Genomic DNA, 27,689 nt, shown 5'->3' on the forward strand with positions numbered 1-27,689 from the left:
ATGGTGTAACGGAGTGCTTTTTTCAAGTAGCTTTTTCTACATTTCAGACTGTTTCCTTTGGCGGAATTCCCAGATTGAAGGGAATCAACATATTTATGGCTCTGGATATATATTCTTTGTCCACCATTTAGTTCTATTTTGAACACACAGCTTATGTTTAAACAAAATGCTAATAAATTCTGGACACTTAATTACTTAAAACATAATCATTCACTTCCAAGATAACTTCAGATGGCTTACAAAATGAAGACATATAAAGAGAAATAATAAAAATAATAGAAATAGAAATAATAAAGTAGACAAATACATACAGCCAACTAAGTCAGGGGTCAGCAAACCATAGCCTGTAGGCCTAATCTGGCCTATTACCTGTTTTTGTAAGTAAAGTTAATTGGCTTACAGTCATGCTCACTCATTCATGTTTTGTCTATGGCGGCTTTCATGCTACAACTGCAGAGCTGAGAAGCTGCAACAGAGACTATCTGATCTGCAAAGCCTAAAATATTTACTGTCTGGCTTTTACAGAAAAAGCTTACCACTCCTTGAACTAAACCATCTATTCTTCTAGATTTCAATCTTAAATTGCAAAATTCCCCATCTATTCTGTTAAACTGATTTCCACTTCTGGCCAAGATAGAGCAACAGTGACCCAATGACTCGACTCTTCCACCAAAAACAGCAACAAAAGCAGACATGAACACGAAACAGTGGTTTTCAAGACAACGGACACTAGGCAATGAAGGACAGTGATCAGCAGACAGAGTAGACTTGAACTATTTATTAACTGACCCTGACATTTTTAGAGCACTCCACTTAACTACAGTTGAGTATACATTATTTTTACGGGCACACAGAATACTTACCAAGATACACCATGGTAAACATAATCTCATACACAAACGTCAATAAATTTAAAAGGATTCCAGTCACCCAATGTATGTTCTCTTGCCACAATGGAATTAGATTGGAAATCCGTAACAAAGATATCTGGAAAATCTCTAAATATGTGGAAACTAAATAATGGATTTCTAATTAACTAATGGATCAAAAAGAAATCAAAAGGTAAATTAGAAAGTATTTGAGTGAAAATGAAAATACAACATAATTTATGCAATGCTACTTAAGCAGAATTTAAGGGGAAAATTCATGAAGTGCCTATACAGAAAAAAGGAAGAAAAGGTCTCATACAATGATTCCAGCTTCAACCTTAAATGACAAGACGAAGGATAAATCGAACCCAAAGTAAAGAGAAGAAAAGAAAAATTAAGATCAAAGTGAAATCAATGAAATAGAAAACAGAAAAATAGAGATAGTCAATGAAAGCCTTTGAAAGTCAATGAAAGTTCTTTGAGAGCAAAACTAATAAGTCTCTAAGCAAACTGATCCAGAAAAAGAAAAAAGGCACAAATCAGGGCACTTGGTTGGCTTAGTCAGTGGAGCATGCAACTCTTGATCTCAGGGTCATGAGTTTGAGCCCCAGGCTGGGTACAGAGATTACTTTAAAAAAAAAAAAAAGACAAATCACCACTATCAGAAATGAGAGAGCTGACCCACCTACAGATTCTATAGACAGAAAAGAAGAGTAGAGAAATATTATGAATAACTTTATGCCTATAAATTCAACAACTTATGAGATGGGATAAATTCCTTCAAAAAACAAAGTACTGAGGCTCATTCAAGAAGAAACAGATAACCTGAAGAGCCCGATATGTATTAGAAAGAAATTTTAGTTAAAAAACCTTCCTATGAAGAAAACTTCAATTTCAGATGGATTTATGGGCTAAATCGACCAAACACTTAAGAAAAAAACAATACCAATACTGCACAAACTTATAGAAAACTGAAGAAGAGGAAAATATTTCCCAACTCATTCTATGAAGCCTCCACTACCCTGATACCAAAACCAGGCAGAGATATTACAAGAGAAGAAAACTACAGATCAGTGCAGGCATATCTTAGGGATATTGTGGGTTGAGATCCAGACCGCCACAATAAAGCGACTATCACAATAAAGTGAGTCAAATGAATTTCTGGTTTCCCAGTGCACGGAGAGGTTATGTTTACACTGTGCTGTAGCTTACTAAGTGTGCAGTAGCATTATGTCTAAAAAGCCAATGTATGCACCTTAATTAAAAATACTTTATTGCTTCAATCATATGTGGAATTTAAGAAACAAAACAGATGAACATAAGGGAAGGGAAGGAAAAATAAGATAACAGAAGGAGGCAAACCGTAAGAGACTCTTAACTACAGGGAACAAACTGAGGGCTGCTGGAGGGGTGCTGGGTGGGGGGATGCGGTAACTGGGTGATGGGCATTAAGGAGGGCACTTGATGTGATGAGCACTGGGTGTTATACGCAACTGATGAATCACTAAATTCTACCTCCGAAACTAATCATACACTATATATTAACTAAATTGAATTCTTAAAAAATACTTCATTGCTAAAAATGCTAACCATCATCTGAGCTTTGAGTTGTAATCACTAATCACAGATCACCATAATAAATACAATAATGAAACAGTTTGAAATTTTGTGAGAATTACCAAAATGTGATATAGAGACACGAAGTAAGCAAATGCTGCTGGAAAAACGGCACCGATCCATGCAATGAGAAATGATAAAAAGCGTACAAAACTGCTTGAATGCAGGGCAGCCACAAACCTTCTAGGAATAATAAACACAGTATCTTCGAAGAACAATAAAGCGAAGTGCAGGAAAATGAGGTCTCTCTCACAAACACCGAAGCAAAAAAATTCTAAACAAAACTTGAGCAAACCGAATTAAAAAATATATAGACAGGGTAATAGCTCGTGACAAGTAAGGGTTGTCCCAGAAAGCGAGGTTGGGCTAACAACTAAAAAGCAGTCAGGTCGCAGGTGTGCAGACTTAAAGAACTGCTGAGCAGGAAGAGACCTTAGAGATTATCACCCCGAACTCTTTGTATTCTAGATGAAGAAAGGGGGCCCAAGAGGCCAAGATCACACAGCTGATTAGGAGTCAGGCCTTGAGGCTAAACCTGGAGACCCAGCCAATCGTAGAAACACACGCTCTACTGTACCTCATTATTTGATGGCCACATATACCATGATTTCATTACTTTGACAGGAAGCATAGCGTGACGTCTTAGGAGTTAGGAATCCCAGGTTTGAATTCCATCCCTGCTTCCTACAGACTTCGGCATGTCATTTAAGGTCTCTAAGGCCTCAGTATCCTCCTCTGCTACATGGTGATAATCATGGTCTCCGCATCTCAGGTTGGTTGTGAGGATTAACTAAGGTAACACATCTACGGCACTGAGTAAAGCACTTGGCCCGTCCCAACGAAACTGTGACTACCACCACCACCACCAGTACCACCGCCTCCTACCACCACATCTGCATTATGAGGACATCGAGGACAGACACTGTGCAGTCCACTCTTCGTAGACACTCTCCTGAAACCACCCAGACTCAGGAACCCCTCCAAAGAGAAAGTCCTATAGATCATACAGGCATACCACGGGGATACTGCGGTTCAGTTCCAGACCATCTGATTTGCCATTTCTCTACATCTGGCCTGGACTCTACCGGGAATGAGACCTTTTATATGAGTGGCCTGTTTCCTTTTTTTTTTTTCCTTCCCAATTACCTGCTTTCCTGTCCACAGTGGAAAGGGCTTCAGGATGGCAGGAGGAAAGAGCTTCACACGCCCCACTTTGTCTGTGAGTCCTCGGTACAGCAGCTCCATATATTGCTCCCGAGTGAAAAAGCAACCTCGAATGGTCATGTTTGCACCCGAAACCATGTGATCTTGGATCAATCCTGCCAATGGTTGGCCATCCTACAAACCAAAACAGGTAAGAAAGAAGGAAAATATGAGATCACAGCATAATTCCTAATCATCTGCTTGGAAGCCACGTACTAGCAACAGCCCTCCCTTCTACTCCTGTATTGTCCTGCCCACAGCCTCACTAGACCCAGGCTTGAGCCTCCCATCTGGAGAACAAACTGCCTCCCAAAGCACATGACCTGGGCTTCCTGACCGGCTTCCACCTTTACCATTTGCCCAGTGTTCTAGATCAAAACAGCTCCAAACTCATCCAGTTCCCCAAGCCTTCTCTCCATAATCCCATCTGGTTCTAGTTACTCGAGTATTTTTGGCATCTTTGCGTAAATTTGGCCTAGCTGCAGTTTGCTGTGTTCCTGCTTTTATATTTTGGTTTTATGCTTCAGTATTTTTCACACATTTCTGGCCTGGTTTTCCTCTAAATCAGTCATCCATTCAATAAATATTTATTGAGAGAATACTGTATGCCCAGGCACTTGGGTTAGCCCTCCAATCTACTCTAGTGGACCAAACAGACATGATCCTTTATTGTGAGGAAAAACTAACAAATGCATGGACGAACACATTATCACAAAGAGTTTTAAATATCATGGAGGAAAAGAACAGATAGGTCATCATATAAATTAGAGGTAGGGGGATGGTCAGAAAGGATCTTTCAGGGTATTACAGAGCCCTGAGTATTACTGACTTAAGTGTCAGCTCTCTAAGGGGTAGGGGTTCAGCCAAAGGAACCTCAGGAGGCTTGAGAGGGCCTTGCTGTGCATGACTACAAAAAAGAAGAATGCTCACTTAAAAGTGTCTCTTCACAACGCAGCACATGTTCATGGCAAGGCCTTAATAAAAGCTGTTATCTACCAGATGCCCAACAAGGGCTTTCATGTAAGCCCCAGTGCCTTCATCTCATCTGAAACTTTTCACAGACTTTCTGAGCCCTAGTCTCCTGCAACTTATCTGGAGGTCTGTGTTCATGGCAACATAAGGCACACTAACGTAAAAATAGCTGTGCCCACTGACATGCTCTAAGAAACAGTGTTTGCAAACTTTTCAGTGTTTATGGGAACTTGAGAAAAATCTGTGCTTTGGATCTAAAGATTGTTATCATTTGATTACTTGTTAAATACTACCCAGTATTATGGCCACGTTTCATAACTAAGGCTAAAAGAACTCACAAATGCAGCCATGGAGAAGTGCCAGGAATTCAACCACATGTACTAATTCAAAGGATAAAAAGGATGCTTGTCAAATAGCGTACATACTGTGGCAACAGGCTCTATATAAACTCAAAGACAATTATTACAGACAGGCTGAATAGACAAGGCAAGGTCAGATGGTGCACACAACCTCTCTTACAAAGGCTTTGCGTTAAGAACATGAATAAAAAATTATACTCTGCGTCTTGTTCCAAAGACAAGGTCTTATTTTGCTTGGGAGGGTGGAAACCCAAACCAGTATTACGCATTTGCCTCATCCCACAGTCTCTGGGGGCAGATATAGATTTTTCCTTTTGTTTTCTTCCTTTAAAGAACATAATTACAAGTTATGTGATCTATTCAGTGCCTTCTCCTCTCTCCATCCAGATTTTTCCATGACTAGAAAATTACCTTAATGGCTAAATTGCTTTCAATGCAATAATCATGAATTGTAGGGAGAAATGCTGATTAAAGCAATTTACTAAGGGCCTCCTTATAATTCTGGATTTCCCAAATCTTGCTTAGGATCAGAAAGACCATCTCTCAGTCAAAAACCCAGATAATTGTTAGCTATCCTATTCCACCTAATATCACAGCAAAACGACATTACAATTAATGCCTTTGGTCAGGATGCTTTGAGAATTAGGGTATTCTGTGACTTGAATTTTCAGGCTAAGTGGATAGAGTCAGGAGACTCTCAAACCTTGTTTGAAAAAAAAAAAAAAACTTTCCACAAGGCACTGGCCCTCAAAAAATACAACAAGCAGACAAAAAAAATCCACAAAGAAACACATCAATGATAAGTTTAACTGTTTTCTCAGGAAAGAAAGACCTGGTATCATTCACCTCCTATTTTAAGTAAGAAAATAACATGCACCTCTACTAAACACATAACCAATAAAATAAAACGTACTTTAACCGGGTGCTATGGTTAATCAAGGGACAGAACCTGGGATCAGAAGAAATAGGTTAATAAATGAAGGGAAATGAAAATAAGGAAAATAAAGATACACCCAGAAAAATTACCCCCTCTCTCCCAAAAAACGACTTTCCTAGTTTAACAAAGCCAGCTCCTGTTCTCTTAGGACTTTACCACCAAAGTAGTTTAAGACATGTTGCATTTTTATAACCATTAGCAAAAATAGATTCCAAGTATTGGCATTTAGACTGAGGACTAAATGAAATTTATCAAGAATCAAAAAGCTCTGTACCGCTGACTAAAGGAATCTGATGGAAAGTGAAGTGAACCTTTGGGTCATCCCCTAGAAATTTCTTCCCTCCAAGAACTTAATTTATCGATGTAAGCTTATTTATCTGTGTTCTTCCTGCCTCCTGACCCAAAATTCGTGGGCATGCGACCACATGTTGAGGCACACCTGGATTCAAACAGGTCGGCCCTATGAAGAACACGCGTAAGCATGAAGCCCTTGCATGACTTTACTCAATCAAAATGAAGTATGGAACATTCAAGTTCCTTGGTCTGAGAGCTTCAGAGCACCCCAGGTCTCCATTCCCACTCCCCTCATGTCCAGCGGTCGCTCTGCCAGCCACAAGTGAACCATCTACGGCTCCCTGGCAGCGTATGCGGCGGTGAAAGGTGAGCCCACCTCTAGAGTCAGAGAGCCAGTTCAGTCCTGGGACCCACCTACTGCCATGTGGCCTCATTCAGCCCCAGCCTTGCCTGGTAAGTGAGGCTAATGACCCACGATGCTGAACACTTAGGCTTGGGAGTCAAAGGTGCTGGGTTCAAGTCCTGGCCTCATCACTGGCTGGCAAGTCACTCGTGTTTCCTCATCTGAAAATCGCACCTATCTCATAAGGTTGTTGTGAGGACTGAGAGAACGTCTGCAAACAGCTTAGAGCAGCGCACAGGGAGTGCCAAATGAATGGTGGCTTTTACTGCCACCTCAATGACAGTGACGGCTCTTATTTACGTGAAAAAGCAAAAAAATCAATTTTCAAGTTAGTAAAATTATTATTCTAACTTCCAAGGGACCTCAGTGGGCCTTTAGCCCCTCCTTCCTACTTTTAGTCCCTTCACTTGTCCAGCACTGGCTGAAGTGGGCAGAGAAGGGAATGAGAGCTAAACTCAAACAGCTGGGTTCGGCATGAAGCCACAACAGTGTGTGTGAGGGACGCTGAGCCCCTTGGCCACTGCCTGCTGCCCTGGGTGGCAGGTGGCTGCTGGGAAGAGAAGTTCCCAGGCGGGGAGGGCACTGACCGGCACTGGACATCTCCGAGCAGCCCCCTGTGCTCGCCTGGGTGCAGAAGTCCCATCTCTCCTGCAGAAGGGCAGCGAGACCCACGGAGGTGGAAAGCAGCAGAGCCCCGAGGAGCTGGGAACCCCCTGTAACTTTCTCCGCGTCCTCAGCAGTGTCCTGGAAGAAGCCAGAACCCTCTATTCCACGGGCCCCTGCCCTGGAGCTACCCACTGACCCCAGAAGCTGGCAAGAGCCCAGACCTGAAGTGCCAAGTTGTGCCAGCGATGACCACGGAACAGCCTCAAGGTCAGACCTACCTTGGGAACAAGGTACTGCTGATCTGTGCAGGCCAGGACATAGGCCTCAGCCCGGCCCAGTTCGCTCTGGGGGAAGTGGGCATTCATCTCGTCTCCGTCGAAGTCAGCGTTATAGGCCTTGCAGTTGGCATAGTGGAGCCGCAGGACTTTCTCCTCGGGCAGGATGCGGGCGTGGTGGGCCTGGATGGAGGGTCTGTGCAGGGTGGGCTGTCGGTTCAGCAGGAGGATGTCCCCATTCTTCACATGCCGGCACACCTGAGGCCAGAGCAGAGCAAAGGGGGGTGGTCGGTGACAACATCAGCAGCTTCTCTACAGTGCCCAGGGCTCCCCTCAGCCTGGTCTGTTCGCGGCTTTCGTGCATCTCGTGTTTTACTCAACCAAATCAAAGGGGAATTTCTAGTCTGGAGTGAAACCCTAGAAATCTCTGAGAAATAGCTACAAGCCCCTTGTAGCCCTGATCCTGGCTCTGGGCTCAGAGATTCAAGGAACAGAGCAGGCTCCAGGACCCTGCCCAGCAGACTCTGTCTTCTTCAGAGAGGAACGGCCTTTCCAGAGTCTTAGATTCCTCTGGCTATTGGTCTAGGGAAAGACATGAACACATCTGAAGACAGCATATCTGCATGTAACTGTGAAACCCCTGACTTGAAAGGGCCTGGCAGGCCTCTGGAATCCCCCCTCCCACAGTCACATGTCAGTACGTTACTCTAAACGTGAATCCCATGTTTTAGAACTACCTCACCCAGCCTCAAACAGTAGTGCCAGGACTGGAGCACAGGGTTCTGACTCCCAGGTCAATGCCTTCTGAAAACATTCTTTTGTACTTAAAACATTAATAAGAAATTTAAATTGCCATAGTTGTTTGAGAAAGCAATCTGACAACAGATTTAAAAACATTTAAAACTCATTTCCTTTTAGCATTTTATAAGGAAAAAAGTGCCAATGTGAGGTTATATAAACACGTATGTTTCAGCAGCAGTGTTTACAGTGGAAAAACCTGGAATAACTCAGGCTGCCCCACAGAAGTGGCACGGGTATATAAGCCATAGTATACACTATGGAATATTATGAAATGATGAAAAAGCTGAGTTAAATCTATATTAGTCCTGAAGTGATGGCAATAATGTATTCCAGTAAAAAAAAAAAAAAAAAAAAAAAAAACCAAAAAACAAATCCCTGTGCCATCTAATGTGACAGGATGAGGCAAATGAAAACCCAATGCAATTCTGTATGTATTTATATACATGAGGGAAAAGGCTCCCTGGATCCTTACCCAGCTGTGCCCATGGACTCCTCAGGGGCAAGGGCACGTGGGGAAGAGTAAAGCACAGAGTTCCTACCACCTTTACCTCCACCCATCTTAGTAGTGTTCCTGAGACAATGAGCGTGTATTACTTCCACATATTTTTTTTAAAGATCTTCAACTATTTTTAAGGAAAGCAAGAACTACTGAACAAGTGATGTGCTCATTGTGGGGGCGAAAATTAGAAAATACAAACTTAGAGAACAGAACAAAAACCACAAGTAATTTTACTCCTTAAACATGGCCACCATTCACACTTTCCCCCCTTACCAATATGCCACCGGTCACGTCCTCCTGACAGAACACCACCTCCCACAAAGCTGACCTCAGTGGAAAGCTCATTAAGCCTCAGGCTGCCCTTCAACTCCCCTTATATCAACTATTGTGCTTCCTAAATGATGCACACGAACGCTATTTTAAAAAGCGAACACATGAAGGCAGCTGCTGCCCCAACCATTCTGCAGGCCCCCTGAGCAGCCCAGAGCAGTTATGGGGACTGGGTCAGACCCCTCCCACCCAAGTTCCCCCAAATCACAGCAGGCAACAGGCTGGGAGTAAGAAATCACTCCAAGTCTAGTCTCTTCTTGTGTTGCCTGTATTTACGAAGCTGAACCAGAAAAGTGGCTACAGAGAGAGCCTAGGAGTGAACAAAAGATCCTCCCCATCCTCCCTGCCGACACACACAAATTTTCAGCTGAGCTGAAGGCTTCCTCCAGGTCAGGGAAGCAGGGAGCAAAACTAAAATTCTAAAAGCACTTAGCAATGAGACAGTCTTTCTGCTCCCCAAGGAGTTCCAACCTTCCCCTCTCTGCTCCCACATCCATGTTTCCAAGGAGACCCGAACTCCTGCGGATTCCCCTGAGGGTCTGCCCAGGATACGTCACAGAGCCTGAGCTGACTTTCAAGGTCTTATTTCTTTAGCCTCTCCAGGGAGACACTGCCCAGACCTGTGGCCCAGGCCCAAAACCCCAGGATGGGCCTCGGAGTTGAGTCTCGTAAATTCGAGACACCCTCCAGCATAAGCAAACCCCACAGCTGGGAAGGCACACAGGCCAGGCTGGCAGGCACCGGCCAATCCAAACAGAAGCCCTGGAGCACAGGGAGCTCCCCTCGCCAACCCAAACCTGAGGCCCTTCCTTTCTCTTGTCTCTAAATAAATACTGCAGTGAAAATTAGCATGCCCCAGTGCCCGGGTCAGAGTTTTCAGAGGCATACTCAGAGCCAAAGAGCGGCTTCTGGCAAGCTGCTGTGCTGGGAAATGAGACTCAGCCGTCCTGGCCACCTCCTCCTGACTTAGAAGGCCCAGAGGAAGGGACAGAGGTTTCACACCTCCCAGGGGAAACGGGTCCTGCCAGTCATCCTTTCCCTTCTCGCCTAATCTGCAGTCTTTCTTCCGGGGACCTGGCTCTCTCCTTCCCGGTCATGTCCCCCAGCCCTTGAGCTGGTCCCAATCTACATGCAACATATTAACCGAAGTCTTTTAAAAATACATTAAAAGTACATGTGCACGTGATTATATAAGTACTGTATGTAATGTTATTAAGATTTTGGAAAATAAAAATAATCATCCTTAGTCCCCAGGTCCTGATGTAAGAACTGCTCTTCCTTCATAAAGTCCCGTCCTGTCTCTGCCCCTGGATTACCAGGACTAACGTGGCCCTCCTAACTCTGAGCCTCCTGCACCTCAGCCTGGATCCATCTACCCCACAGAGGCTTCCTGAGCCCGGCTCCTCCTACACCCTGGGCGCTGGGGAGAGAGTGGTGAGCAGAACACCCTGCCCGCACCCTCATGGCATTTAGGAACTGGAAGGAGGATAAATGGGTACACGCATGATGACAACACAACGTGGTGAGAACAAGGAAGGGAGGCTGAGGTGTGGTGGGAATACAGTGGGGGGCGGGCCTCATACTAGTTTCGAGAGTGGCAAACTACAGCACACAAGTGGGACACCAGCTTTTGTAAGCAGAGTCTTCTGGGAACACTGCCAGGCCCATTCATTTGTGCACTGCCACAGCGGCTCCGACACTACAAAGGCAGGCTTGATCAGCTGCATCAGAGCCTAAAATATTTACTACCTGGCCCTTTCCTGGAAAAGTTTACAGACCCCTGCCCTAGAGGAGGAGCACTTCTCGGAAACATGAAGGACTAGCAGAGTTGGCCGGGGAGTCTGGGGGAGGGCAAAGCGATCCAGGCAGGGACACAAGCGCACACGGGCAAGGCCCCGATGGCGGCCAGCTGGAGTGTGGGGGGAGAGCTGAGAGGTGAGGCTGGAGGAGAAATCGGGGACAGTGTGCCCAGGACTGGAACTTAAGTTGGAAGACCAGCGACCAGGCCAACTGCATTCAACCTCCCCACTGCTCGGAACTCATTTCAGCCACTTCCCAGGAATCGAGCAGCAATGGCAGCAGGCCAGCCCTCCCTCTCCTAAGCCCTGGATTCCGCTCCCCTCTAACCCTGCAGACGTAACTAAGGCCATGCGAAGTTCTCCATGCCCTTGCCCCATCCTCACACCCCAGTCACATCAGAAACCCGCTATCCTTCTGCTTTTCTTTCAAATGCCCTCAGCTCCTGGCTTCGCGGCCTCACAAGAGCTCTGGGACCCGGCTCCTCCCACTGTTCAAACTGCTCTCCTACGTCACCAGTGACCTTCACTTGGACAAATCAGATGTGCCCTCCCACCATTTCCTCACTCTTCTCGAAGAGTTCACGTTTAACTTCACAAGCATCTAACAAGTGCCCCTGGGAGAGCTGAAGATACCCAGGGATTGGTATTGACCCGGAAGCGCCCCACAACCCCGTATGGGAAACAGATGCAGATGTCAAATGAGTTGGCCCAGTCTGCCCACTCTCTTCTCCCTCAGCTTCCCCGGCCCTCCCTGCCTTCCTCCTGCTCCCGCATTTCAGCCCCAACAAGGCCCCCATTTTCTCTCCATTGTATCTTGTGCTCAGAGCTAAACACTCTGAAAATCTCATTTCCTAACTCTACAGCCCATAATTTGAGTCCCACACACCCACCTTTCACGGAAGATGGGCCTTTAGATTCCCCACCATCACCTCACTTTACAGGGGCCACTGCATCTTCTTCTAGGGCACTCCCCACTCTCCTGCTTTGTTCTTACCTCTTATGTCTTCCACAGTCCTGACCCCCAAACTTTCTAAGTACCCCCCTGGGACTCTCTCTCTGAAACATCCCTGCCATAACCTTCCCTTCTCTACAGCCCTCAGGCTGGCCCTCACCTGCCTCCTGACGACTCCAAACCCTCCCTGCCCTCCCACCCTGCCCATTCCCCTCAGCCACCCTTCTTCCTGAGCATCAAGCACATAAAGCCACAGGCCTCCACTGCTAATTCCCTACTGTATCTGCCACACCACTGCGCCATGGCGCCACACATTCCCTGCCCCCACCACGCTGTAAACTCCACAGTGGGACCCTGTCTGCAGTGACCGGCAAAGTGCGGCAGCGGAGAGAGCAGTGTGTCCTCCATTCCACCTGACCCCACTCTCTTCTCCTCTCAATTTTTCTGACCGTGAGACTCTTTGGGATGTTTGGCTTGAGTTAACATGAAGATTACTTCGTGTTTGTCTTGATTCACCCTACGTTACATGAAATACGGCTTGAGTTCTCCTACATCTCTCACAAAGCTCCTACCAAGACAGCAAGCCCTTGAGAAAGGCAGAAGGATCCCGTGAGCCTGAACATAGACCTTACGTAACCCACGAGAAAAGAACAAAGCAGGTGACTTGATGTGCGTCTGCCCGTGTCTCCTACCGCCAAAGCAGAACACTGGCAGCGAGTTACTGCTCTGCCCTGGCAAAGCTACGAGACAGAGAAGCAGCGAGATGAGAAGCTGTGGGGAAGAACCACCAGTCACGACAAGGCCAGAGTGCTTCCCTAATTACTCTTTGTTCTTCCCCTGAAGTTCCTTCAAGACTGAGGGAAACTTCGTAGAGCTCGATCTCATTACGGAAGAAGACCTTGATGGGCCACCGGGTGCGCACAAGTCAGAACACAAGGACAGGTCTGACAAACGCGCGGAGGAAACGTGGTGAGGAAAACGCACTCGGTCAGACCCCTGACTCTGTGTACTCACCCACACACTAACCCAGAATAAAAATCCATTTCACCTCAACAACTTCTGCCGCTACTGCCTCGTTAGTAGGGCCCCGCCAGTATAAATGGCCATCTTTAACAGGACACAAATGAGGTCACCCACCGATTTCGCACTCTCAGCTAATCAATCATGTACTCTTTCCAGCGGAGCCCAGTTAAGCCTTAGGATCCCTTAACACTGTACTATGGGCAGCCACCAGCAATCGCCAGAAAATGAGGCAACAGATGAAACTCATGGGTTATCAGTTATCACGGACATATCACACAGGACATTTCCTTCCTTTAGGGCAGTTCCCAAACGTTAGCATGTGGAGAAACCTAAAGTGCTTGTTAAAACACAGATTCCTGGGCCCCATTCCCAGAGATTCTAATCCATTTTGTGCGGGGTGGGGAGGAGAGAGGGTGAATGTGCATTTCTCACAAGCTCTAGGGATGCTGTCGCTGATGATGATCTGAGGACCACCCTTTGAGTCGCCCCGCTTAAGGACAGCAAATCTGCCTGCCCCAGGACCACAACTGAGTTATGATTAGGGAGCATTTCTCAAGCCTTGGATGGGTACCCAGCATTGTGCTGCATGACATGGAACAGCCAAGTGAAGCTTTAATCATGGGGTCAGGATCCTAGGAACTCCTCCAGCTGGGGAGGTAAAGCAAACACCACAAAGCCCCTAACGAACACCCACGTGTGGGGGAAGCTTCATCCCGGGGAAGGCAGAACAGCTCATAGATTCCTGTCAGCACTCATGATTCGCAGTCACAGGGGAGCTATCTGGCCGAGTCCCTGATCAAATCTGCCCACTACTCACAATTTTTGTCCCCTGGGGCTTAGGTGCCCCCGTGGCTGGCGTCAGGAGCTGCTTGGCCACGGCTTCCCGCTGGGTCAGGTCGACGGCACTCAGGGCTGTACGGCTGCCATCCTCGTTGATGACCATGGAGGCTCCTGGGTGCACGTTGGGGCCATTGATGACTGCTTGCCTCAGTTCCTGAACATTCCAGGGGGTGACTGGTTGAGGGTAGGTCAGTTTTGTGGCAAACACCTGGAAATGGAGTGGATATGAAAGTTCGGGGAAGGCAGAAAAGATGACACAGGAGGATTCAAAACCTGACTCCACAGGCTGTGCGACTTCTTCCCCAAGACATGGAGGGGCTATCTTTGCCACAGTGGTCCTTCAGGGAGTAAGCAACATCCTGTCTGTCTTCTCCACAGGGCCATTTTTCTAGACTTGAGGCCTTAAGGGAATAGAGAACGGGCCTCCTTTCCTAGCAGTCTGTCTGAACATTAGAACTTTGGTAACCCATTTTAACAGTTCATCATTTCCTCACCCACCGATCAATTCACAGTTCCCAGAGGGAACCCAGAATGGGACACTAGGTTGAGAGAGGTGGCAAATACCTGCCCTCAAGTACCACAGCGCAGCCCTCCCCGCTCTCGCAGACATCACTAAGTGATCCTGGCCCTTGCCCCGAGCCCAGACATGGCGTTGGAGCCTCCACCCGGCAGTTTCGGCTGCCACTACAATCAAGGTGGCGCTTGAGATGAAACCGATTCGGCCTCCTGATCCACGAGAAAATGCAGTGTTCCACTTAACGCTAGACCTGCACTATACTCCGAGAGAAACGAGTTCCCTGGTTAAGTGAGTTTCTAAGCTGCGGAATATCATAAACCCTCTGACGCTTCCAAATGCACTTAACTACATCAGAGCCTCTGAGGAGTCTGACGTAAAGAACCTGGTTGGATTCTGTCCAGGTTCTCTGTCCATCTCTGCTTGGGTGACACTGCGAGAGGCCTTCCCTGCCACCCCAGCCAGCGCTCCCTTTCCCCCTCGCCTGCCCCACTTTTGCCAATGCGCTGACCACTGCCTCACAGAGTGTTTATGCTCCAATGTATTTGTTTATTCGTCTCCACCACTGGAATGTAAGCTTCTCAGGGGACACTCTAGTCTGTCTGGTTCACTGCTCATCTCTAGCTTATTCCCTAAACTTATTTCAGCTCCTTGCTCCCACAGCACCTCTCCACAGTGCTCTACGGGAAGTGTATGCCACAGGGACCAAGAGGTAGTCTCACACAGTCAGCCTCTCACCCCATCCTGTGAGTAACTTCAGAGTCCCTCCTTAGGACCAGGCATTATGGAATGAAACCAGAGCCAAGAAATAGAGGCCTGGCACCCTTGAAGGTAGAAAGAGGAGGCAGCACTAAAGGTCTCTCCCAAAGCTGGGATGCTTTAGGCATTACGAGGCCAAAGCCTACAGGGGTAGCCCATGTCTTCAGCCCACAGAAAGCAATGGACAGCAATAAATGGGCCTCTCTTCTCAGAACCTGATTCAGGAAGGTCACCACTGGGCTTCACAAGGCCTTTCTCTGCCACCTGACCCAGTTTCTGGATAGAAAGACCTATGGTTCTAGGAGGCAGTGGATGCAGGACTGAACTTTCTCTGACTCCTGTCCTCTCACATGTGTGCCCTTGCCCAGGGAGCCAAGTGTGCCCCAGAGAGACAAGGCAGTGGGCATGCAGGAGGCCATCAGAACACTTGAGCTCTGCTCATCAGCAGTGCTCCCCCGAGAGCAGCAGAGGGGGCAGCGTATGAGGAAATGAGACTCTCCACAAAGGGAATTAAACCATCTTCCTCTTACTGACCCCAAGGCCCATTAAGGAGGAAGCCGATTAAAGCGCTGCTGCTAATGAGTGCCACAGCTTGCGGGGGGGGGGGGGGGCAGAGGAGGAGGCCGGCTCCCTAAGGAAGCACTAATGGGTGGACGGGGCAAACCGCTTATCCCGGAGGAACTGGAAGGATGGATGACACGCACACAGCCCTCTCTGCGGGGGCTCTCCCCCTTTCCTATGCCTGGCAACTAAGGGGACACATTTCTGACTCCTAATGCCAGGCAAGTGTATGGGGTGGAAATTCTCTTTTCCCGGTTCCTTATCTCTGAGCTCTGTGATGAGCTCAATTTGACCAGGAAGGTTTAGATGAGGCTCTGAGAGGCAGGCGGGAAGACACGCAGGCGGGGATGTGGAACGCCCCGCAGCGGCTCCCTGCTTGCCCAGGAGTTGGGTTCTTCCTTGCAGGCAGGTGTTTGGAGACTTGGCAAGGAGTGAAAGCAGCACCATCACACAGCCTCATGTCCCCTCCAAACAGCTTGTTCAGGAAGCAGTATAAATTGTCCCCACCCAAGCCACCACAGTCTGCTGTACACCTTCTCCCCAGCCGTCAACGTTCCCATCTGCCACCCAACAGTAGCCGCTGAGGCCCCTCCACACACACCATGGGAATTCCAATTTCGTTGGTGTTAATGTACATGTCTGGGCAGATGACCGAGCGGGCTGCGTAGTCTACTCGCTTCCCCATCATGTGCTTTCGGAATAAGCCATCCTTCTTCTCCAGGATCTTTATGCAGGAAAAAGTCCACAGAAAGCATCATTAAAAAAAAGAAAAAGTCAAATATACATATTATTTTCTTATTTCAATACATTTATTATTTAATCCCTTCATCTAGGAACAGGGATCCAACTTCCTGCTCACCTGTCTAATGCCAGGGTACTTTTCCATCATCAATTTGTCCATCTCACTATCAAACACAATATTGACGTGGCTCTGAAGACGAATCCAAATGTTGTAAAGTTTGTCTGTGAGGGACTGGCCTGGAAGCATACTCAAAAAGGATCGGTCCAGAACAACCGAAGAGTCTTTATCCTGGGAAGACACAACCGAGAGAACAGGCATGATGGAAAACCTCAAAAAGGCCAGGCTTGGTTTTATTTTTCTTTCTTCCTCTCGCTCTGACAAACGATAAGCTCCAGAGTCTGCCTTTATGTCTTTTGAACCCGACAGATCAGTGGCAAAAGCGCTAGTATATCAATCTTCTCAGTTTGTATCAACAAAACATCAGCCCCATTATACACTTACCAGCCTGCCTTTTTCTGATAGTAAAATGAACTCATTGATAGTAAAATGAACTTTTTTTTTTTTTTAAACCAACACACATTCACTACCTCACAGTTTCTGTAAATCAGGAATCTGGGTCCATATAGCTCAACTGGGTTCTCTGCTTCAGTCTCTCCTGGGCTGTAATAAAGGAGTCAGCCCAAGCTAGGGTCTCATTGGAAGGTTCAACTGGGAAAGGATCCAGCTCTAAGCTCACATGCTTGTTGGCAGGGTGCAACTCCCCGAGAGCTGCTGGACAGGGGGCCACCTGCAATTACGTGCCTTGTGGGCTTCTCCAACATGGTAGCTTGTTTCACTGCAACGTGTAAGCCAAGAAAGTAATGGGAGGGTCTGCTAGCAGCAGCTGCTGAGTCCTTACTATTTAATTTTTCAGGCTACCCTAGAAATTCTTCCCCCATCTATACTCTTTATGAAGCTGTTATCCCACCAAATAACTGATTCTCACATGTAATTTTACCTTTATGGTTTTGGAAAAACTTAATCCAAAGCACTTATAAAAACACAAGTAGAATAATTTCTTAAAAGGAAAAACGTTGGCCATACTATTTTCTATGTTACCAATGAAAATGTGGGTCCCCAACTGAAATATGTCAAGGGACTGGCTGAAATCCAAGCCTCACTGGGATATTTAACCAATCCTTTTTAATATTTCTGTCCCCGACTCTGCCTCCTCCTCTTCTCTCCCTACCTGCCTAGGAGACAGGCTCTTAACCTGTCTTATAGCACCACCTACTGACACTGTCTGGCCACCTACTAGTCCCAGCTGGCTAGGACACAGGAGCCAGACAGATGTCCCCCAGTGTGAGATGAGCGAACAGACCGGTCAGTGTGTTGGGAGAGGTATGGGGGTACAGGTGAAGATCTAGTAAATAAGAATGCCACGAAAACCATTAGTGAAGTGGGTTTGTCCTCAACCCTGAGAAATAGAGAATTTCTTTAGTTATAGGGAGGACAGATGTATTTTCTCTCTGGCTGAGGGAGTCTCACAGGAAGGGATGGTCACCTATATGATGAAGGGGCGCTGTCAGCCTAACTCACTGCTTATGACACTACCTGGCTCAGGGCTATGTGATTATTCTTATAATGAGACCGGAGAGGGCTGCCATAGGAATAGAATGTGGGGAGCATATGGGGAAAGAAATAAGAACAGGTCCTGTTAATCACAAAGAAAGAAGGCACCGTGACTTTGGGAGCATGGACCTTAAGAATCAGAGAGAATATTGTTTATTTCTGAAGACACCTGGTTTTTCTTTTCTTTTTCTTTTTTTTTTTCTTTTCTTTTCTCTTTCCTTTTCTTTTTGTAAACAAATGGCTGCTTTATTTTCAAGGAGCATCAAAATAGAAGTTCTCAGCCCTGGTCACGGGTCCTGGCTTTCCTATGGCCTCCCCCCAAAACTGGACCAGGACCTGCAGATGACACATTTCTCTTAGACTGAAGGTTTCTGAAAGCACACTAGCCTGACAGAGCAGAAAACTTCAGCAAAACCAAAGACAGTGCAGAGCAGAGTACAGGTAACCCAGAGCACTCGTGTCCAGGCAGACAGTGTCGCCACCTGGTGAGGGGCCAGCCTCCCAGAGGACTGAAGCCGGCAGCTGGAGGGGAGCCTGAGAGCCCCGTCCACTGAAGGCTGAGACAGCCCTTCCTGCTTCCATCTAGAGAGCAGCTCAGAGCTGGGAAGGGCCTCAGTGATCTCAGCAACTTCTCCGAGTGCCTGATTCATCTTTATACCCACTAAAGACCTGGCACACTGAAGTAGCTGACACGGGAAAACTGAATCCCGTGCTATCGTTTACTGAGGAGGAAGTGGAGGCCTCCAACATGACAGTCCTATTCTGGGAAATTCCTACAATCGACAATGGTACCCTCCTGAACCCAATGCTAGAGGTCTTAATGAGCCAAAAACAGAGGTGGATGACTCAGGCTCTGGTACTATAACCCAAAAGGGACATTCTTAGGGCCCACAGGAGGCAGACTCTTCTTTCTAGAGCTGCCAATCACTGCCAGTGAAGGCAGGCGGCCCTGAACAGCCTATATGTAAAATCTTACCACCAACCATACATATTTTACAGTGGAGACTAAACTAAAGCAACTCACGAAACTAAAGCAACTCAACAAAGGTCGCTGGGGCAGGACCTAGATCTTTCTATGCTCCTGTCATGCTTCCCCTCGACATTACTTAGCTTCCCCCAAATGACAGCTTGCGCACAACTGTACAGAATTCCCAACTGGCAGCTCCCTGCACCCCCAGTGTTCTGCATCTGCACTGCGGGCATTAGAACTAAGCTGAAATCACCCCTCGCAGGGGACACAGAGACTCTACCCAAACAGGGTTGCCTGAGTATCGGCGCGGCAGGCCCCTCCCCCAGAACACAGAAGGCAGGCTGAAAAATCAAGAAGCCCACAACCCGGGGCGCCTGGGTGGCGCAGTCATTGAGCGCCTGTCTCCGGCTTAGGGCGTGATCCCGGCGTTCCGGAAAGGAGTCCCTCATCGGGCTCCTCCGCTGGGGAGCCTGCTTCTTCCTCTCCCACTCCCCTGCTTCTGTTCCCGTTCTTGCTGACTGTCTGTCTCTCTCTCTCTCTCAGATAAATAAATAAATAAAATCTTTAAAGAAGAAGCCCACATCCCTAAGATCCCTATAAAACAAGGGGCACGGCCTGGGACCCAGTCAATAATTTGGGCTCTGGACAACCCCGCAACCTCTCCTCATCAGAATGACAAGAAGGAGAAGCCCCCCCCAGCAAAGAAAAGACAGTGAGTCTGTGGCCTCTGCCACAGAAATAATGGATATGGATGTAACCAAAGTATCAGAAATGGAATTCAGAGTAACGATGGTCAAAATGATGAGTAGAATTGAAAAAACTATTAACGAAAAGGTTACTGACAATATAGAACCCCTAAGGACAGAAATGAGAGCGAATCTGACAGAAATTAAAAATTCTATGAGCCAAATGCAGGCAAAACTAGAGGCTCTGATGGCCAGGGTCACCAAAGCAGAGGAACGGGTTAGTGAATTGGAGGATGGGTTAATAGAGGAAAAAACGAAAATAGAAGCTGGTCTTAAAAAAATCCACGCCCACGAATGTAGGTTACGGGAGATTACTGACTCAATGAAACGATCCAATGTTAGAATCATCGGCATCCCCGAGGGGGTGGAGAAAAACAGAGGTCTAGAAGAGATATTTGAACAAATTGTAGCTGAAAACTTCCCTAATCTAGCGAGGGAAACAAACATTCGTGTCCAAGAGGCAGAGAGGACCCCTCCCAAGCTCAACCACGACAAACCTACGCCACGTCACGTCATAGTGCATTTCGCAAATATTAGATCCAAGGATACAGTATTGAAAGCGGCCAGGGCAAAGAAATTCTCACGTACCAAGGCAAAGGCATCAGAATTACGTCAGACCTGTCTACACAGACCTGGAATGAGAGAAAGGGTTGAGGGAGCATTTTCAAAGCTCTTTCAGAGAAAAACATGCAGCCAAGGATCCTTTATCCAGCAAGGCTATCATTCAGAATTGATGGAGAAATAAAGACATTTCAGAATCGCCAGTCATTAACCAATTTTGTAACCACAAAACCAGCCCTACAGGAGATATTAAGGGGGGTTCTATAAAGGTAAAAAGGCCCCAAGAGTGATACACAAAAGAAAGTCACAACCAATACAAACAAAGTCCTTACTGGCAACATGGCATCATTAAAATCACATCTCTCAGTTCTTAGTGCCAATGTGAATGGTTTGAACGCTCCCATAAACGCCACAGAGTTGCAGATTGGATAAAAAGAAATGACCTATCCATTTGCTGTCTACAAGAGACTCATTTTGAACCCAAAGATGCATTCAGACTGAGAGTAAGGGGATGGAGTACCATCTTTCACGCAAATGGACCTCAAAAGAAAGCTGGGGTAGCAATTCTCATATCAGATAGATTGGATTTTAAACTAGAGACTATAGTTAGAGACGCAGAAGGGCACTATATTATTCTTAAAGGAAGTATTCAACAAGTGGATATGACAATTATAAACATATATGCCCCCAACAGGGGAGCAGCAAGATACACAAGCCAACTCTTATCCAGAATAAAGAGACATATAGATAAAAATACATTAATAGTAGGGGACCTCAACACTCCACTATCAGAAATAGACAGAACACCCTGGCAAAAACTAAGCAAAGAATCAAAGGCTTTGAATGCCATACTCGACGAGTTGGACCTCATAGATATATATAGAACACTACACCCCAGAACCAAAGAATACTCATTCTATTCTAATGCCCATGGAACATTCTCAAGAATAGACCATGTTCTGGGACACAAAACAGGTCTCAACTGATACAAAAAGACTGAAATTATCCCCTGCATATTCTCAGACCACAACGCTCTGAAATTGGAACTCAACCACAAGGAAAAATTTGGAAGAAACTCAAACACTTGGAGACTAAGAACCATCCTGCTCAGGAATGACTCGATAAACCAGGAAATCAAAAATCAAATTAAACAATTTATGGAGACCAATGAGAATGAAAATACAACAGTCCAAAACCTATGGGATACTGCAAAGGCAGTCCTAAGGGGGAAATACATAGCCATCCAAGCCTCACTCAAAAGAATAGAAAAATCTAAAATGCAGTTTTTATATTCTCACCTCAAGAAGCTGGAACAGCAACAGAGGGACAGGCCCAATCCATGCACGAGGAAGCAGTTGACCAAAGTTAGAGCTGAAATCAATCAAGCAGAAACCAGAAGTACAGTAGAGCAGATCAACAGGACTAGAAGCTGGTTCTTGGAGAGAATCAATAAAACTGACAGACCACTGGCAACAATTACCCAAAAGAAAAGAGAAAGGACCCAGATTATTAAAATTATGAATGAAAAAGGAGAGGTCACGATGAACACCATTGAAATTGGAAGGATTATTAGAAATTTTTATCAACAGCTATATGCCAATAAACTAAGCAATCTGGAAGAGATGGAATCCTTCCTGGAAACCTATAAACTACCAAGATTGAAACAGGAGGAAATTGATTTCTTAAACAGGCCAATTAATTATGAAGAAATTGAGTCAGTGATAAACAATCTTCCAAATAACAAAACTCCAGGCCCGGACGGTTTTCCTGGGGAATTCTACCAAACATTCAAAGAAGAAATAATACCTATTCTCCTAAAGCTATTTCAAAAAATAGAAACAGAAGGAAAGCTACCAAACTCATTCTATGAGGCCAATATTACCTTGATCCCCAAACCAGGCAAAGACCCCCTCAAAAAGGAGAATTACAGAGCGATTTCCCTAATGAATATGGACGCCAAAATCCTCAACAAGATACTTGCTAAGAGAATCCAACAGTACATTAAAAGGATTATCCATCACGATCAAGTGGGATTCATACCTGGGATGCAAGCGTGGTTCAATATTCGCAAATCAATCAGCGTGATACATCATATCAACAAGAAAAGACTCAGGAACCATATGATCCTCTCAATCGATGCCGAAAAAGCATTTGACAAAATACAGCATCCTTTCCTGATTAAAACCCTTCAGAGTGTAGGAATAGAAGGTACATTTCTCAATCTCATAAAAGTCATCTATGAAAAGCCTACTGCAAATATTATTCTCAATGGGGAAAAGTTGGAAGCCTTTCCCTTAAGATCAGGAACTCGACAAGGATGCCCACTCTCACCACTATTATTCAACATAGTACTAGAAGTCCTTGCAACAGCAATCAGACGACAAAAAGGGATCAAAGGTATTCAAATTGGCAAAGAAGTCAAAATGTCTCTCTTCGCAGATGACATGATACTCTATATTGAAAACCCAAAAGAAGCCGCTCCCGAACTATTAGAAGTTATAGAACAATTCAGTAACGTGGCGGGATACAAAATCAATGCTCAGAAATCAGTTGCATTTCTATACACGAATAACGAGACCGAAGAAAGCGAAATTAGGGAATCCATCCCATTTACAATAGCACCAAAACCGTACGTTACCTTGGAATTAACTTAACCAGAGACGTAAAGGACCTATATTCTAGAAACTATAAATCACTCTTGAAAGACATTGAGGAAAACATAAAAAGATGGAAAGATATTCCATGCTCATGGATCGGAAGAATTAACATAGTTAAAATGTCCATGCTACCCAGAGCAATCTACACTTTCAATGCTATCCCGATCAAAATACCGAGGACATTTTTCAAAGAACTGGAACAAATAGTCCTTAAATTTGTATGGAAACAGAAAAGGCCCCAAATCTCCAAGGAACTGTTGAAAAGGAAAAACAAAGCTGGGGGCATCACAATGCCGGATTTCGAGCTGTACTACAAAGCTGTGATCACAAAGACAGCATGGTACTGGCACAAAAACAGACACATAGACCAATGGAACAGAATAGAGAGCCCAGAAATGGACCCTCGGCTCTTTGGGCAACTAATCTTTGATAAAGCAGGAAAAAACATCTGGTGGGAAAAAGACAGTCTCTTCAATAAACGGTGCTGGGAAAATTGGACAGCTACATGCAAAAGAATGAAACTTGACCACTATCTCACACCATACACAAAAATAAACTCCAAATGGATGAAAGACCTCGATGTGAGACAGGAATCCATGAAAATTCTAGAGAACATAGACAGCAACCTCTACGACATCGGCCAAAGCAACCTTTTTCATGATACATCCCCAAAGGCAAGAGAAACAAAAGATAAAATGAATTTATGGGACTTCATCAAGATTAAAAGTTTCTGCACAGCCAAGGAAACAGTCAGAAAAATTAAGAGGCAGCCCACCGAATGGGAGAATATGTTTGCAAATGACACTACAGATAAAGGACTGGTATCCAAGATCTACAAAGAACTTCTCAAACTCAATACACGAGAAACAAATAAACACATCAAAAAATGGGCAGAAGATATGAACAGACACTTTTCCAATGAAGACATACAAATGGCTAACAGACACATGAAAAAATGCTCAAAATCATTAGCCATCAGGGAAATTCAAATCAAAACCACACTGAGATACCACCTTACGCCAGTTAGAATGGCAAAAATAGACAAGGCAAGAAACAACAATTGCTGGAGAGGATGTGGAGAAAGGGGATCCCTCCTACATTGTTGGTGGGAATGCAAGTTGGTACAGCCACTCTGGAAAACAGTGTGGAGGTCCCTTAAAAAGCTAAAAATTGAGCTACCCTATGATCCAGCCATTGCACTACTGGGTGTTTACCCCAAAGATACAGACGTAGTAAAGAGAAGGGCCTTATGCACCCCAATGTTCATAGCAGCAATATCCACAATAGCTAAATCGTGGAAGGAGCCGAGATGCCCTTCAACAGATGACTGGATTAAGAAGTTGTGGTCCATATATACAATGGAATATTACTCAGCTATCAGAAAGAACGAGTTCTCAACATTTGCTGCAACATGGACGGCACTGGAGGAGATAATGCTAAGTGAAATAAGTCAAGCAGAGAAAGACAACTATCATATGATTTCTCTCATCTATGGAACATAAGAACTAGGATGATCAGTAGGGGAAGAAAGAGATAAAGAAAGGGGGGGTAATCAGAAGGGGGAATGAAACATGAGAGACTATGGACTCTGAGAAACAAACTGAGGGCCTCAGAGGGGAGGGGGGTGGGGGAATGGGATAGACCGGTGATGGGTAGTAAGGAGGGCACGTATTGCATGGTGCACTGGGTGTTATACGCAACTAATGAATCATCGAGCCTTACACTGGAAACCGGGGATGTACTGTATGGTGACTAACATAATATAATAAAAAATCATTAAAAAAAAAAAAAAAAAAAGAACTAAGCTGAAAAGCTGATGACATCAGCTCCAAGGCAGCTCTGACCTCATCCTTGGCAGGTGCTGCCACCTCACATGGCAGCTCCTGTTCCTGGGCCATCAATGCCAGAAGTTTTCGGATCAGAACCATGTCCTTCATGACAGCCTGCAAGTTCACCGTCTGGCCGTTGGTAAACATCTGGTCCCCCAGCCGATTGACAGGGCGATACCTGTAGGGGGACACATGGAATCAGGAACCGTGGAGCATGAGGGAAGGGTCATGTTCTTCAGCCTCTTGCCCAACCCTGCTATAGGCAACTCACAACCCACCGTACTCGGAAACCAGCCAACATTCCCACCGCAGTCAGGACGAACACTCCCAACCACCTGCAAGCCAGGTGTGGAACCGCTGCTTTGCTTCTCAGTGTGCTAGGCCCTTCAAGCCTCTCCCAGAGGTCATTATTCCATCCCTTGATAAGCCTTTTCTGGTGAAATACAGCTAATTAAAGGGCATTACCTTGAGGGTGGCACCACCAGGAAATCCAAAAAGAACATACTGGGATTGAATCTAGACTCCATGTCAACATTTTCCAGTCCCGAGAAAAGGTAATTCAGAAAGAATCCTGCATTTGAGATAAACCAAAATGATCATTTACATCTATGTGTGAGGGCAAGGATGAAGGACCACAAAAATTCCACTGGGTGACAAAAAACAAAAACAAAAACACAGAATATGAGACAATATGTAGAGTAAAATCACATTTCTCTTTCGAAAACAAGAAAAAAATAGCCTTTTTGTGTCGAGAACCCACACACAGGCGAGAGGGTGGTTTAAGGACAGACGGCGCAGGGCCCCCCAGTGCAGTGTTTAGCTGGGGGGCTGAGATGGACAAGGATGGGGAATGAAAACCTCCCCTTGTTTCTCATTACCCCCCCTGGACTATTTACACACACACACACACACACACACACACAGCTTTGGTATCTATAAAAAATACACATGAAATATGGAAAATCAATTAAAAAAAAGTTAGCCTTCTTAAAAATAAAACAAAACAAAAACCCTTCCATACAGATGCTACCAAGAAGGGACCGTTTTTGTGGATCAAAGCTGTATTTTAATTTTCCAGTGAACTTAAAAGAAAGCTGCAGATAGAATGAATAGATGTGTTAGGGCCTGCCACAGAAACCATCACACTAACTAGAGTGCTCTTTTTTTCCCTGACATCACTTATCCCTTCAGCAGCATTTTCATTTTTAAGTGCCTATCATTACGCAGTGGCTGCATTCAGTGTTCCAGAACAAGAGCACTCTCCGAGGGTGGTGACAAGAGCCCAGCTTTTGTTATACATGCAAAAGGAACGGAAGACTTTCCTTTTTGCAGGGCATTAAAATGAGGAAAAATCCTAATTAAAAAACAAACAAACAATAACATGTTAAGAGTTCATTTTTTGAACCACAGGAGGACTTCCCTTAGAATCCTTCTCTGAAAAAGTTATTAAAAGTAAGGTGAGTTACACTGTGCCTTCTAGAAAGACGTCAAACTGTATTAAGCGAGGCCCACCCACAGCTGTCATTTAATAACCAGGGTCAGTTACAATAGTTGTCAAGTTCATGTTCTTGCCTATTCTAGAATGTACCCTGAAACCACCCCCCAACCTATGAACTGAATTCAGGAGAGATCTATAATTATTACAACTCTGAAAACATAAAAATAATAAGGCAGGATAAATGAGCCGAGAGACTCATTTCGATTTCTTTAGGTTGGTACAGCACCTTCATTCTTCCAAAGGGCGGTAAGATGTTCTTGGGCGCTGGTTGGTGTTAGGTACCCTCGTTTTCCCATCTGAGCTTCCTCAATTCCTGGATCCAGGAGGGGGAATCAAAGCACAATAAATCAATAACAGGCACTCCTTCTGTAATGGGATTTATCAATGCTTTCTCCCCACCCTGCCAAGCCTGCAATTTGACCACAAAAATCAATCTCTAGGACAGCTTATTCTCAGCTCTGGATTTTCTTCCCCCTTAACCTAATTTCTAAAGTAATGGCAACAATATAACTATTGCATAAAACCAATACAGCAAAAGAAAAATCAATCACACACCATTCCATTACCACCACTACATACTTTTTCCAGTATTCTGGTTTATATAGCATCTAGGATAATTGTAATCTTTTTTTTTACTTAACTATTTTTTAATCATTTTTTTTTAAAGATTTATTTATTTTAGGGAGAGTGAGAGTGCATGTGCACACAGGGGAGGGGGAGAAGAAGAGGGAGAGAGAAAGAATCCCAAGTAGACTCCCTGTTGAGTGCAGAGCCCGATGCGGGGCTCGATATCACGACCCAGAGATCACGACCTGAGCCGAAACCAAGACTATGATGGTCAACAGAAGACTGAGCCACCGAGGCGCCCCAAGACAACTGTAATCGTAAGTATGGGTTTATTCTGTACACTGCTTTGCTCATTTAGTGTTATCTTGTGACCACTTCTGTAGGTTGCCACATAACATTTTTAATGACTGCATGATATTCCACCGAGAGGATGTTTCCTAGTGACCTGACCATACTCTTAGAATTGGACATCAGGGTGGATCCCAATTTTCTTACCGTTACAAGTTACACTATGATAAAAAACAAAAACAACTTTATGCACATAGCTTTATCAGAAAAATTCACAGAAGCAAAATTAGAGATAAATGACCATGAACATTTTTATGGGCAAAAGTATATTCAATTTCTGGGGCGCCTGGGTGGCACAGCGGTTAAGTGTCTGCCTTCAGCTCAGGGCGTGATCCCGGCATTATGGGATCGAGCCCCACATCAGGCTCCTCCGCTATGAGCCTGCTTCTTCCTCTCCCACTCCCCCTGCTTGTGTTCCCTCTCTCGCTGGCTGTCTCTATCTCTGTCAAATAAATAAATAAAATCTTTAAAAAAAAAAAGTATATTCAATTTCTTCTTACAAATATCATGCAGCTGTGCAAGGAGTGGATGGATTTTGGTTTCTCAG

At 45.4% G+C, this 27,689-nt stretch overlaps 1 protein-coding gene across 1 annotated transcript in view; it reads right to left on the minus strand.

Moving 5' to 3' along the window:
• The window catches only part of POLR1A (RNA polymerase I subunit A), a 78,986-nt gene that overhangs the window by 38,257 nt on the left and 13,040 nt on the right, over positions 1-27,689 (minus strand). Inside the window, exons 7-14 of the mRNA XM_045808858.2 lie at positions 26,454-26,540; positions 25,195-25,300; positions 24,745-24,907; positions 16,473-16,643; positions 16,215-16,337; positions 13,757-13,987; positions 7,539-7,793; positions 3,633-3,824 (exon numbers count right to left, since the gene is read on the minus strand). Coding sequence (XP_045664814.2) covers positions 3,633-3,824; positions 7,539-7,793; positions 13,757-13,987; positions 16,215-16,337; positions 16,473-16,643; positions 24,745-24,907; positions 25,195-25,300; positions 26,454-26,540 — 1,328 coding nt within the window. The remainder of the gene's footprint in view (positions 1-3,632; positions 3,825-7,538; positions 7,794-13,756; positions 13,988-16,214; positions 16,338-16,472; positions 16,644-24,744; positions 24,908-25,194; positions 25,301-26,453; positions 26,541-27,689) is intronic.

This window comes from Ursus americanus, chromosome 7 (genome assembly GCF_024610735.1).
Source record: "Ursus americanus isolate L20-20 chromosome 7, mUrsAme1.1.p, whole genome shotgun sequence".
Taxonomy (NCBI): domain Eukaryota; kingdom Metazoa; phylum Chordata; class Mammalia; order Carnivora; family Ursidae; genus Ursus; species Ursus americanus.